General features: G+C 35.9%; 1 protein-coding gene across 2 annotated transcripts; it reads right to left on the bottom strand.

Moving 5' to 3' along the window:
* Positions 1-4,444: 4,444 nt before the first annotated feature.
* eno1a (enolase 1a, (alpha)) lies at positions 4,445-15,077 on the bottom strand. Of its 2 annotated transcripts, none has more exons than XM_084428034.1 (12): positions 14,947-15,077; positions 13,021-13,115; positions 11,004-11,099; positions 9,962-10,020; positions 9,540-9,609; positions 9,250-9,383; positions 8,138-8,360; positions 6,974-7,171; positions 5,788-5,989; positions 5,560-5,668; positions 5,413-5,471; positions 4,445-4,920 (listed from the first exon to the last, which is right to left on the bottom strand). In XM_084428034.1, the coding sequence occupies exons 2-12, from the start codon at positions 13,103-13,105 to the stop codon at positions 4,857-4,859; spliced, it is 1,299 nt and encodes a 432-aa protein (XP_084284160.1). In that variant the 5' UTR covers positions 13,106-13,115; positions 14,947-15,077; the 3' UTR covers positions 4,445-4,856. The 2 variants fall into 2 exon arrangements, with proteins under 2 accessions (XP_084284160.1, XP_084284161.1); XM_084428035.1 differs by lacking the exon at positions 9,962-10,020 and adding an exon at positions 10,262-10,320.
* Between the last annotated feature and the right edge of the window lie 367 nt (positions 15,078-15,444).

Consider the following 15,444-nt stretch of genomic DNA (forward strand, 5'->3'; position numbering starts at 1 on the left):
TAATTTTTACCCATGTAATGTATTTTTGGCTATTGCCACAAATATACCCGTGCGACTTGTGTCTGTTTTGTGATCCAGGGTCACAAATAAGGGGATGAGCCGAGGCCTGTCGTCGGTTTAACTTGAGTTTTAAAGGGAAGCGATCACGAATTACTATACATTTTACGGAGTTAATCACAAATTTTTAAGGGGGCTGGGTGTAATTTAGGGAGGGCTTATAGTGATGCCCTTGAACCTAAATATAATCTAGTTAAAGTAGCCCATTCATAATATATATATATATAAAAAAAGATTATTAGTTTGCCCCTATGCTCAGATTCTTCACAAATTACATGCACGTTTTCAGATACATAAAATGTTGTCGTTTTTTTTAAGCATAAATCTGTTTATTTGTCTATGAGCATCATGACCTATACCTATTTCCAGGATTCCCAAGCTAAACACCTGGCTGAGGAGGGACCACATTATTTTTGCAATGCTCTTTTTAGAACGTTGTTCTCCAGTGTGCTTTATAAGCACATACAGTGTGTGGCACCCTGCTGTGGAAATGATTGGTTTATAGTGTAGTCTTCCACACTTCATGTTTCTCTCTCTCTCTGAAATGATGCTTCAGTCAGTCCCAGAGGATTCATTCAGCAGTGGGTCATTGAACATGACCGCTGAGCCCTGAATGCTCTACTTAACCTTCTGCTGTTCTGTCATGAATGTAATCACACAAAAACAACATCATATCATTTTACATTCAAATTTTTTTTTTTTTTTTTTTTCAGTAGCCATGTATATTTTTAGTATGGAGCCTACAATCTTGCAGTGCGTTTAACAACATTGGTAATCTATTAATGATGCTCTGGAATAACTGGCACAATCCTGTTTTGCATTTTAATAGGGAAATGAACCGGATCCAGATCTTATCTCATTCTCTATTAGGCAGTCATTCAAACTGAACCAGATTGCAACGAGAAAAATAGTGATGCACGATAATGGTGTGGATTTTGATTCATCCCAGCGATTTGAATCTTTATATCTACTGGTTACGTCGGTAGGTGGCGACTCCCCTGAGCGAGTCATTGAATCAACTGAATAAAAAAGAAAAAAGCAAATCGACAGAAATTGTTGTGCGTGTATGTGTGTATATATATATATATATAATGGAGAATAATTATTATTAGCCTATTTATTTTGTCAGCCCATTCAAATATACCCTTTGAGATGGCTGAAGTTTGCAGAGCCATTTCCTTAGTATTTGATTCATAGATTAGATTTCAGGGGCTGTGGGTGTTGCCACCTGCTATATTAAGTGCAGCATTGTCTAACAAAGAAAAGGAAGCTGGGAAAATGATAAATGGACATGCCGTGGCATCGTGCTGGAGAAAGAAAAAAAACCAGACTGAAGTCTAACTGTTTTGTGTTACGGTGTAATGATCACAGCTGGCTGTTTTCTCCTCTCATTATGATAAAGGTATCAAGAGGCTCGCGCAGAGGTATTGTGAGGGAAACGGATGGCTTGTTATTCTATTGTGACATGACAGGCCGAATGAACAATAAAAATGGGGGAAGAGAGAGAATTTTGTCGGAGGGCCTTGATTGGAGGAGAAGGTGCACGCCGTGATTGATTTCAGCAGGAGAGGGAGAGGAAGGAAAGTGGATTCAGGAGGTGTCTGTAATCAGAGAGACAAAGCCAAACGTACAAGTGCGGTTAAGAGACAAGTTTTGTGTAAGGAAAAAAAAAACAGCACACGTGACACCTCTCCTTCTCTTTGTAATTTGAAATGCTCTTGATGCAGAATACCATACCTCGATCATTCCTGCCAGCACAAGACAGATGGCCTGAATCTCATTTCCACTGCAGTGCTAACCTTGTCTTGGCAGCTCATCTGAAACTCTGCTATTAGTAATCCCTTACATACTGTGTGTGTCAAGGTATAATGTACATTACAGGTTTTATAGCAACTTTAATCTGGCAAATTCCCTGTTTTTTAAATCAAAGAACTGGCACTGAATGAAGGCGCGGGTTAGTGTGTTGTGGGAGCTTTGAGGATTGAAATATAATGAGGATCTGGATTACAGGAGACAATAAAGCACAGTGTGATTTGATTGTTATCGAATTGTGGGCGGATTCATGCTCCCAGTGGAACGGTGAAAATAACATAGAATGTGCACTTGCATGCATGTTTTCTTCTATGCCGATGAGAATGATTCATTAATACATCGTAATCACCTAAAATGATAATCACAGTGCATTCAAATCCCAAGCCATAATGTTTCATCTTCTATCATACCTGAGCATTCGGGAGGGTTTTTTAAATGTATTTTTCCTTTTTACAAAAATGTAGTGTAGTCAAAGCCACGCATTAATTAACTAACCAACCCTGTTGCTGGTGATTTTGTATATTAATATGTACTAAAAGTTGATCAGAATATGTATTAGTGAATTTTGCTTTGAGTGTGTTTGTAAACACTCAAATAAACTACTGGTTTAATCAGTAAAAGGTCTGGTAGTAATTGAACTTTGCTTTAAAGGACTGTTAAAAACAGAGGAGCATTTATGTGAAATATATATATATATATATATATTTGGAGAAACCAATAAATGCTGTTTCAGCAGAGTTATTTTCCGGTAGCACAAGAGAGACTCATGGCAGCAAAAAAAAAAAAAAAAAAAAAAAAAACATTGGCCAAGATTGCGCATTACACTAAAACAACAGCAGAGGGCAGTGTGGAATAACACACACTCTCTACACGGCAGTTGCAGTGGTAGAACTATACAAAGAAAGGTTGCTTTCTCGAAATATTTGAATTATGCATGTCTACCGAAAGAGCAAAGTCGCCTCAGGAGAAAATCAATCAGTCGTGGAAACAGGAGATGGCAATTCCGAGCTCAAGTGCACAAACCCGTGTCTGTCAGCCTGTTCACTCAGCAATACTGATTACACTGCTTTATGACATACATCCACTGGGTGGCGCTAACGACAGCCGCTATCTTGTCGCATTTTATTTATTTTTACCTTTGAAAATGGTAACGCTTTACAATAAGGTCCATTAGTTAACATTAGTTAATGTATTAACTAACAATGATAAATACATTTGTTACTGTATTAGTTCATCTTTGTTAACGTTAGTTAATAAAAATACAGCTGTTCATGTTAGTTCACAGTGCATTAACTAATGTTAACAAATACAACCTTTGATTTTAATAATGTATTAGTAAATGTTGAAATTAATATTAACTAAGATTAATAAATGCCGTAGAAGTATTGTTCATTCTTAGTTCATGTTAACTATGGTACTTAACTAATGAACCTTATAATTGTTACCCTGAAAATACTTGCGATACGTTGATGAAAAACACCTTTCAATTAATTTCAAAGACTTTTCTGTAAGATTTTAAGATTCTATTGTTTGTTTTGCTAAAAGCAAGAGGGGAGACTGAGTCTGCAGTCAGACATAACCTCACCCAGCCTCACCCTCTGCTAATGGATTTGAAAGGGCTTTCCAATTCACTTTCACTATATAATTAATAATTCATTTATATTTTATTGTATTAACTGATCATGTACGTAAGTATTGTAATTTAGCCAACTATTTTTATTTTACTATGTATATTTACATTTTATATATTAGTGCTGTTAATCACATCTAACATACAAGTTTGTTGTTATATGTGTATATATATATATATATGAAGAGTTCAGATTCAAAAGCCTCTAGTGCCATCTGAAATTTTCTTCTAGAATGATCTTTTTTATCAAGCTTGTATATTTAAATTCAGTAATTTCACTTAAATGGCAATGAAAATGACCTATTAATTGTCATTTAAGTGAAATTACTGAACTTAAATATACAAGCTTGATAAAAATGATCATTCTATAAGATTTCAGATGGCACTTAGAGGCTTTTGCATCTGAACTCTTCATATATATATATATATATATATATATATATATATATATATATTTGTATGTGTGTGTGTATATATAATATATATGTATGTGTATATACAAATACAGATATGCACACACACATATATAAAATAATATATATATATATATATACATAAACATATATAAACAAACTTTTATGTTAGATCGATTTAAAAGTACTATGTGTGTGCATGTGTATATATATATATATATATATATATAAATTGCAAATAACAATGTGTATGATTTAATATATTATTTGCATTTATATATTATATAATTATATTGTATCATATAATTAAAATAAATTTCATATATACACACTCACATTCACATTATTGCAAATGATAAGTAAATAATTTAAGACATTTGAATTTGTTTATATATATAGATATAGAGAGATATATATATATATATATATATATATATATATTGCTAATTAATAATAATATCGTTTTTTTTATATACATATATAAAATACAATTATATTATTTAATAAATAAATATAAACTTCACCCACGCTCTTCCTTTTTAATAGGGATAATTTATTTGTTATGCCACACATATAGAACTAACACTTTTCAAAAGCAACACAATACACATACTCGTGCTGCACACTGCGGCACAGTGAACAACTTCAACTCTTTCGTAAAATACTCAGTGGAGCTCCAGAATCACAACAACTCACAAGAAGCTAAACAAAGATCTCTTACACACAGACACAATTAAAGGACTGATGCTATTTGGATACCAAAGCATGGATGGGGGCAGGGGCCGTAACGGAGAGCAGTGTACTGTGCCATAGACTACAGATCTGGACCTTCGAATACAGCTTTTCCGTCTAGTCTCCATTCTACAGGAGCTGGCTTTGCGTGGCGTTTTGTGTAGGAGAGTAAAGCACGATGAGCACACTAAGACCGGTGACGGGCCGCCGCTTCAGATGGGCTTCCTGAAGTTCTTTCCAGCGAAACGAGCCTTGTCACCAAGCTCCTCCTCAATCCTGCAGATGTCAAACATTATCAGAATCAATCTGGGAATTTCACTCAGTTTAAACAAATTAAGAAGTACAGACTGGGACTTAACGCTAGTTATTATAGTTGCTTTAGTAAGACAAAGCAATTCAGAAACAAGTAATCACAAAAAGAGAAAACAAAAGTTTGAGGACGGTAAATTTTTACAAATGTTTTTGAAGGAATTCTCTTGTTCACCAAGGTTGCATTTATTTGATAAAAAAAATTCTGATAAAAATGTATTTGAAATAGTATGATTTTTTAACATTATAAATGTCTTTACTGTCAATCAATTTAATTGAATAAAAGGATTAATTTCTTTGAAAAAATCTTACTGACCCCAAATCTTTGAAAGGTAGGAAAGGTATTTTACTATGCAAAAATATTTTACTGCATAATGCAGCGATTGACCAATCAGAATCAAGTATTCAGTCAGAGACCATTTAAGAGTGCAATAATGATACATAAACGCAAAAGCTCACCTCAGCAGCTGATTGTACTTGGCCAGGCGCTCAGACCGGCAGGGAGCACCAGTCTTGATCTGAGGGGAAAATGAGACAATTTACTTTTTGATCCCATACACAGCATTGGCCGGCCATAGATAAGAGGGTGTTTGGCAAACCATGTACCTGGCCAGTGCAGAGTCCGACCACAAGGTCAGCGATGAAGGTGTCCTCTGTCTCTCCAGAACGGTGGCTGACCATTACACCCCATCCATTAGACTGGGCCATCTTACAGCTAAACAATGGAAAACCGAAACAAAAGACATTACATACAAGATCAAATGTAGTTAAATTTGAGTTAGTTCTTATTTAAAAATATCCACAACCATAGCGTGAGATATTAGAAACACTCACGCCTGAAGGGACTCGGTGACTGAGCCGATCTGGTTGACTTTGAGCAGCAGGCAGTTGCAGGCTTTATCAGACACAGCTTTGGCGATGCGCTTGGGGTTGGTCACGGTGAGGTCATCACCCACCACCTGGATGCTAGTGCTGGCAGTGAAGTTGCTCCAGGCCTCCCAGTCATCCTGGTCAAATGGATCCTCAATGGAGACCACTGAAAAGCAAAGATGAGACTTGATTGATTTGGGCTGGAGCTTAAGTGACCACCTGGCACATATCAATCACACAATCTACATATTTGTTTGGAAATGTAAACAGGCGGGGATTATTTTTTGAGATGTCAAAATATTGGCTCTATTAGGTCTTGCCGTGTAAATCCAAGTAAAGAGATCTGTGCAATGTTTACTTTAAAATATTTCAGATATGCTTTCAAAGTAATTAAAGCCATTATTTTTAATACATAAATATTTCTATTTCTATTAAACTTGTTAAATAAAGGATTTTTGCAGTTTTGCAAAACTGGTAAAGAGTCATGAAATGGTACTGGTAATTAACTACTGAAATTTTGAAATTGTGACAAACCTCTTATGCTTAGGCTGCATCAAAAATACAGTAAGAAGTATTATTGTGAAATATTATCACAATTTCTTTTGTAATATATTTTAAAATGTAATTTATTCAAGTGATTATTATAATCTAAATAAAAGTATTCATTTCTTAATAGAAGTAATAAAACCTTACTGACCAAAAACTTTTGAATGTACCCTGCAATACAATTGTTTAATGAATATAGACCTACTACAGCTAATGCTGTATCCCGGGAACTGGTCTCAAGGGGGTTAAATCACCCCTGCCGAGACACCCCTTCAGCACGGTCTATGTCATTCACTGCTGGATCTTTTTTTAGAAGATCTAAAGATACCCAACATGCATGAGGGAGGAATTTGTGTTTGGGTAAACATACTTAGGCAAGTAAAACGTGTGTTTTTGGTAACACTTTACATAAGGTTTAACATAAGATCCTTAACTAACAATTCATATTTTTATATATTAAAATTTGTTAATGTTAATCTATATACTAATTTATCACAAAACTTGTCTTCAGGTCTGCACAAAGCAGTTGTCACTGGCCAGCTAAGGATTACAGTGGAGTATCACACTCTCACACATAGTATCACTAAAGATCAGGGCAACTGACCAGGATAATCTTTAACAAAGCTCCTGTAGAGGTCAGCCAGCTGGTCAGGGCTGATATAACGGCTGGGGTCATCAGGTGATTTGAAGTCCAGGTCGTACTTGCCACCCTTGTAGAACTCAGAGGCGGCCACATCCATGCCGATCACAATCTTGTCGGTGTAGCCGGCTTTGCTAATGGCATTCTTCAGCAGCTCCAGAGCTGAAAAAGAAACATTTTAGGTTAAAATGTTATATGAATGTATAAAGCAAAGTTTATGTTTAGGGTTTCTCATACAGGAATAAAAACTACATGTGTACAGCACGTCATACTGCAGACTGTTAACTTCCCAAAGGTGTTTCACGTCAAATTCCCATTTACAACTTTAAGTACTCATAACAAATTATTATCAACGAGTTCAGGCACTGATTTGTTCTTTTATTTAAACTCGAGGATATACTGTATTTCATGGTGCTAACTTTTGGATTCCTGACTAATATTTTAAGACAACTAAATAAACATTGAGATAAAAAATAAAAATACTGGTAAAGAAGAGGATAAATATTTACACATTCAAAGAGCAAGTAATTCAGTTAAATGTGAAGAACTTTTCTCTTAGATGGGCAGATGGTATGACTGATTCGCAGACAGCACAAAGGTCATGAGCATTCCCAGAATTCCCCAGAGACTGAGCCACAGCTGCATAACTTCACTAGTTTCAATTCAACTATAGCAATGCACAAGATCTTAAAATAAAAACATTCTTTTTTTAAAGGAAATAAATAAGTTTTGAAGTATAAGTTTAGGTAATGATTCACAGTAACTCAAGGATTTTGTTGTTCAAATGATCATGTTTGTAAACTCACTTATCTATCACCAAGATAACAGTAATCTCTGACTCCTCAAGTTATCTCTGTGTTATCTACAATCAGTCTATATTATACCACATTGTTTATCAGTACATATCTGTACTAGTTTGCTTGCCAGAGGCTAACAGGATGAATTGATTTTAAATGTATGTATTTTCTTATATAGTTACCTTTAATTCCCCAAATTTGTTTTTACCATGAATATGTTTTATATTTATGGTGTTGTTCTGTGTAAAAATATGGGCTATTTTACATCAATTCATAGTCCTGCAGCATTTACATCCTTAAAAATCTGCTCCATAAAACTCCAGAATCTCACCTTCTTTGTTCTCAAGGATGTTGGGGGCAAAGCCACCTTCATCGCCCACATTGGTGGCATCTTTGCCGTACTTCTCCTTGATGACATTCTTCAGATTGTGATAGACCTCAGCACCAATGCGCATGGCTTCTTTGAAGTTGCTGGCACCGATGGGCAGGATCATGAACTCCTGCATGGCCAGCTTGTTGCCGGCGTGGGAGCCGCCGTTGATAACGTTGAAGGCCTTTGAAAACAGACAGTCTATTTATATTGTGCCAGAGTTTGCATACTTCAGTATTGTTTATGTTACATGGGAAATTTATTCCAGACCTGAACAATCAAGCATGCACTAATTCAGCAATTTTGGCTGGCATAAGCTGAATGTATTTCAACTGAAGCAATATAGAATTTTAGCCATGTTTCCATCCATGCTGAACTGGGAAAAAAAACCCAATTTGTTTAAAAATTTTTTTTTTTATAAAGCGTGACAAAATAGTGCAAAAGAGAAATGGAAGTTCTAGCCACTATGACTCTTTAATTGAAAGTAGCTATGTTTCCATCCAAAGTTGCATAATTCAACTTATGCGCAAAATGGGAATATCACACAAAACACATCGCACATTCAAGCAATTTTAAACCATTCCAGCTCAAGTATATTGGATCCGTGTATTAGCTCTTAAAGTGACAGCAGCAGTAGTCCATTTATCCAATCACATCCACTGTTGAGGCAAATTCACGTAGGGATTTATTCGGTAAATGTGTTTACATCGTAGGCTATGCACATGTCGTCTTATCGGATAAAAAAAAATTATTCGCCATCAATTGACCGCATGTTTTTTATGCACATTTTTTTAATTTATGCTTTTTTTGGCATCTCCATCCAGCATTAATGCAATATCCCAAAATGCGCACAAAATTAGGTGGATGGAAACATAGTTAGTGATAACTAATTAGTGGTTTAGAGTGTGCAGACAGACGCTTTGATAAACTAATACAAAAATTCCTTTAGGTTTACTTAACAAAAAAGTGATATCCAAACATTTGCATAAAATAGGTGGATGGAAATATCAAAACATTGTAATGTAGAGCAGGAAAGACTAATAATTATTCTGTTTATTCTTCTGAGCACGTACAGGGACTGGGAGAATGACTTCTGGGTTGCCAGCGAGGTCTGCGATGTGGCGGTAGAGGGGGACGCCCTTCTCTGCAGCACCAGCCTTGCACACAGCCAGGGAAACGCCCAGGATGGCATTTGCACCAAACTTTGCTGTGGATTCAAGTGAGCACATTCATTAAAATAATGGATGCATATTTCAGAGTCTTTATAAAATAGCTGTGATAAATAACACTTTCATTTCATAAATACATTCTGTTATGGCAACTAAAGGAATTGTAATGATTAAAATCATATTAATATGCTTACACTTGTTGTCTGTGCCATCCATATCAAGCATCAGCTTATCGATCTTCTCCTGCTCCAAGACTGAAACGCTCTGTTTAAGCACAAGAGATTAATTAATGACAATATTAATCATTCTACAAGGAGTATCATGTCCACACAAACTTAATTTAGCATAGAACAAATGCAACGTTATGGCATTCACAGCATTGTGAGATTAGGGGGAGGGCTTTGTCTTTATAACTGTCTTTAGAAATGACTAAATTCTAATAGTCTATCAAACATTAGTTAGTGTTCACAACAAGACACTTACCACTTCAAATAATGGTCCCAAACTTATCTAATTCTCTCAAATAATCTTACAGTACTTGTCTTGTATATTACGAATAACCACAGCTCAACAACAGTACACATTATCATGTTAGTCAAAGAACAAATATTCCTACCTGGCTAACCAGAGCAGGTGCAATTGATTTATTGATATGCTCAACAGCTTTTGAGACACCTGCAGGGACACAAGCAGACCATCACTGACCCAGGCCAAGGAGTGGATGAACATGCAGAGCAGACATGACTAGATGATCACAGAGCAGGTAAGTGCTGTACTGTCAATGAAAACATCTGTGATCACCTACAAATACCTGCCGTGGTTAGTCATCAAAGCAAACCCAAACGCTCATGCTGCTTCTGTGCTATATCAAAAGGGGTTAAGTTCCTCACTTCAGTTAATACACACGCTAATTTACCTGATTACACAAAGCAGGGGCCAAGAACTCATTTACATATTTAACAGCTCTTTTCACCCCTGACAGAGGAGAAAAGACGGCAGAAGAAACAGAGGATGAGAGAAGAGGAATAAACTGCAGTGCCAATGGAAAGACCAATGAAAAAAACTGTGAGGGAATTATATATTTCAAAAAAATTAAGAAATGAATGTTGAAAAAAAATAAAAGTATATTCTGAATTTCATTCAGATTTTTACTGGATGGTTATTATGATATATGAAATAAACATTATATTATGCACATTTGTATAATATTACAAAATGAGTTTCACAAAGAAAATTAAATTAGATTTTTATAGGCACACTAATTTTCACATTTATTATTATTAATGTCAAAAAAGGTTGTGCTGTTTAATATTTTTCTGGATTCTTTAATGAATAGAAAGTTCAAAGAACAGAATTTATTTGAAATGGAAATCTTTTGTAACATTATAAATGTCTTTACTGTCACTTTCGATCAATTTAATGTGTCCTTGCTAAATGAATATTAATTTCATTCTTACTGAATAGTTTTGTGTATATTTCATTATTTATATTTTAATCTAATGCATTTCAAAAACCCTTAACAATATACAATGCAATAACAATGCAATAATGTTCAAAAACTCCTCAAACATTAAAACTTGAATCATTTTTTTTATACTGTAAAGGATAGAGATGCTTTGAAATACAACATCTACAAACTGAATATCTGAAATACAAACCTTTGCCCAGATAACGTGTCTTGTCATTGTCACGGAGTTCAAGGGCTTCATAGATGCCAGTAGATGCGCCGCTGGGCACTGCAGCTCTGAAGAGGCCTGTTGAACAATAAATATGTATAACCATTCACAGGTTTCCTCATTCAATGTACATGTACAAACAACTCTGCTGATTTTGCTCAAATAAATCCGTTTCCAGAATTCCCTACTAGAAACACTGAGGTACCATCAGGGTACCATATAAGGAATGAAAGGACACACCTCCTCACTGCAGAAGCAGAATCACAATGTATAGAATCTCTGCATACCGCCAGCGGATTACTCATATATATATAGTGCTTAAAAGAAAACAAAACTAATTGATAAAAAACATGACGCCTCAAGCCTATTTTTTATCAACTAAACTCAATGTAGGAAGTGTTGTAGAGGGGGTTTCCTCTTGTGATGTAACCGACTGAGAGAAAGGTTGAGGTTGGCACATGTGCACTTCATGATGGCACATTTCAACTCCAAGTGTGGCAAATCTGCACATCCATATTCAATCAGCTCGGCATGCCAGAGCGAGCAGACGAGTCGACTGCCAGAGCGTGCAGATGAAAACGGATTTAAAGCTTAACCAGAAAAAAAAAAAAATCAACTATTACATAGCGATTTTGTACCCAACCAATCATTTCCACCAAGCCACAGTAGAGTACCCAAACATACAAAATAAGAAAACTGAGTAGAATAATACCTAGTTCTGATCTTTGTAGCATATCTGTGTTAATACACTGATCCAGTCATTATCATATCAAATGATTTGCCAAATTCTTAAAAATTGTGCACTATTAAAACAACTCTAAGCTATACTTTAGGCTGTATTTTTCCAGCCCGACCTCACACTGTTTAATCAAAACACATTCATTAAGCTGCGCTCAAATACACACAGACACATTAGATCTGGGTGAGTTGTCTGCACTTCATCTGGGACAGAGAGTAGTACAGGAACGTTGGCAAAGGATGAATATACATTTACCACCTTCATCTTACACAGTGAAGTATCTACTAGCTTGGCAGTGTATGCCAACTCCCTCTCTCTCTTCAATACAATCTGGCAGGAGAGACATTCTACATATTTGCTCACTTGCCAGCCTCAATCTTTCAAAATGGTCACTGAATATAATTAAAACTCTGGGCATAATATGTTTGAGTTAGACTAGAGTGCAGGGCACTAGACAAAAAGCAAGTTCTAAAATCATGTAAATACTTGAATGTTGTTGTGAATGAGCAAAACATTAATATGAGAATAATGGCAAAGTCTAAATGTACACTACCGTTAAATTTTTTTTTTTATGTTTTTGAACGAAGTCTCTTATGCTCACCAAGGCTGCATATATTTTATCGAAATTACAGTAAAATCAATAATATTGTGAAATATTATTACAATTTAAAATATATAGTCTACTGTCACTTTTCATCAATTTAATGCATCCATGCTAAATAAATTCATTTCTTTTAAAAAGAAATCCTGTGTTCATGTGCAAAGCACCACCATACAGCAGCAATGCAATCCAAGTGGTATGTATTACTTTGGCTATTTATAACCACCTACCACCTGATATGTCGACTCTGGGCTATTGGACTCCAACATGAGGGCCTGAATAGGCAGGGAGCCGTTCAGAAGCTCACCCATGTGAAACTGCCACCGCATTCAGACTCTACGCCCCAATAACATCGCATACAATGTCAATTACTGTCGCTTTGTATTGATGTTGGACATGTAATGGACTGTTCTGCACAGCAGTTGAAGAGACAGTTTGTGGGCAATGCATTTTATCTCTGAAATGGTCTCAGTTTTATATTTGCATGTCAACCTTGCAAAATGGATGAATGGATTAAACGTCCTGAAAGAAGGGTCAGATCAATGTATAATATATATAATTAATTATTTTGTGAGTATTAAAAAACTATCTGTGGTAAATAATACAATGCAAAACGCTCGAAAATGTTAAAAGTGCTTGATAATTTGATTATTACAAACCTTTCTTAGTGTAGAGATCAACCTCCACAGTGGGGTTTCCACGGGAGTCAAAGATTTCACGAGCGTGGATCTTCAGGATAGACATGGTGCAGTTTCTGAGAAGAAAATAACATGTTAAGAACATGAGGAGCTGATAGAGACATCAGACAATCACAAAATAACACAAATAAGGCTGAAGATGCACTATATACCGGTACCATACTGGTTCATCATATCGATATCCATATCAAGTCATTTTATATTTAGGTTAGATTTAAATTTTAAACTTTAAAAACACTAATACTTTTAATATAACTAACACATTTTAATATAGCCTAATAATTAGCAAAAAATCTTTTTTTTTAATTATGTACACTAATGTTGTGATGCCTAAGTTCACTTCACAGTACTTTATTTTTATTATAAATAGTATTCATATTTAATACAATTAGTTTATTCTATATATTGCACATTTGGTCAAAGCTAATCCCACTGAAGGCCTTATGGTGATTTCCCCACTAGGAAATTATTACTCTACTCCAAATTGAGTCAAAGATGAAGAAGGTACTGTTTCACTATCAGCATAAACTATGGTGATTTCCCCACTAGGAAATTATTACTCTACTCCAAATTGAGTCAAATGTGAAGAAGGTACCGTTTCACCATCAGCATAAACTCCTTTTATGATTTGGAGTTTCAGTTGATGCAGTCACTAGAGGACTTACAGATTCAAACTGAGTAATCAACCCCTTTTTGACAGTCAACATGAGCAACAGGCAGCAAGATTTGAGAATAAACTAACTTAATGACATGCAGTTGACTAGCTCCCTCTCCAGCCAAGAAAAGCTGAGCCTTTCAGCTGTCAGCACCTGTTCACCTAAAAATGCAGCTGTACTGGACATTTGGAAATATGAAGTAACACTTGAATCAGCTCAAGCATGATGCCGTTGAAGGTTTCAATTAATCCGGGATAACTAATCATCCATCAAATGAATTAATTACTTGATCTTCTTTAAAATAATTAGTTTTCTGAATCTGTTGTGTCCTCAAACAAAGGATTTATTTTACTCATGTAGGCAAACATTAATACATAAAAAAACTATATTTTCATTGTCAGACCAGGATGTCACAAGAAAACCCTTTCCCATGAATATCACAAGACTCATTTCCTCATCATCACCATTTCCTGCCCAGTCAACATGGTGTGCTAACATATAAAACCACTTCATTTGGACCAATGGAAAATCCTGTAGCCTTAAATGTCTGTGGAAACTTCCCACTGGCCACAACACAGTGGGTTGGGTTATCTGAGACAGACAGTAACAAGTGCCAGGCCTCCTGTCTGCTTGCTATGGGTCGAGAATGTGTTGCTATCAATTTTAAGACTGATAATGAGAATTACATTCAGTTTAGCTTCAAATTCTGGACTTCAAACATGGTAATGACCATTAAAATGGGTTTGGTGATCTGTCACTACATTTCATTCAGTCTAAAATAAATCTATTTGCAACCTTCAAAATAAATAACAGCAATGTCTCCCGTTTAAAAGCCTTTCAGATATCCGATGTCAAACTGGGACTCGTTTTTGCTTGCTGTCAAAATACCGGTTAGACCAGCTGTAACCTAAGACGAACTACTTCCAACATAAAATAGCCTTTTATCATTTTGAATGAACCTTTTTAATTTAACCTAGGCTAGATCACAGCTGTATCTATTCTTAACAAGAACTCACATGTGTGTGGCATAAATGTTGCAATGTTAAATTTAGATAACAGTAACTGAATACTGAGATTCTAGAGGACGTCACCGCACGACAGCATCACCTTCAATATTGCATAACTCGGTCGAACATCACGACCCCTGATTTGGCACATCTTAATTATCATGGCAAATGTTTCTAACTGCTAAAATATAGAAGCTACAACAAACGCCCTTTATTCTCCTTACCTTATCTGGCCTAACCAGTGCAAGGGAAGTCGAATGCTGACCGTGGTGCAAAGCAGAGAAGGCAGAAGGCTGATGGAGTTGCGCACTGTTAAATGTTGAGCATCAGGAAGCGGTCAGATCGCGCTGTGATTGGTCAGACGCGCATCACGCGGCACGATAATGAGATTGCATGGTAAAAGGCACGTTTTCAACCGGCAAGACTCCGCCTTCGACAGGGATGCGGAAATTTTAATTCATTGATTAAAAGCTTTTATTTATTTTATCTAAAGGCTATGGATTAAATGTACTTGACGTTATGGGGGATATAAGTTGTGGATGTTGTGTTTGAAGCTTTTTGCATCGAGTATTCTCGTGTTTTATGGTGGAAACTGGTGCATTGTGGAGTACGTGCAGGGCATCACCTACTTCAGTGATGCGTCATTGTGAGCGTGCACATGAGAGAGCAGAAACTGATTGGACATGGCAGCTTTTATGTCATTTTGAGCTCAGTTTACATTG

Source organism: Rutilus rutilus (assembly GCF_951802725.1).
Source record: "Rutilus rutilus genome assembly, chromosome: 13".
NCBI classification, from domain to species: Eukaryota; Metazoa; Chordata; class Actinopteri; order Cypriniformes; family Leuciscidae; genus Rutilus; species Rutilus rutilus.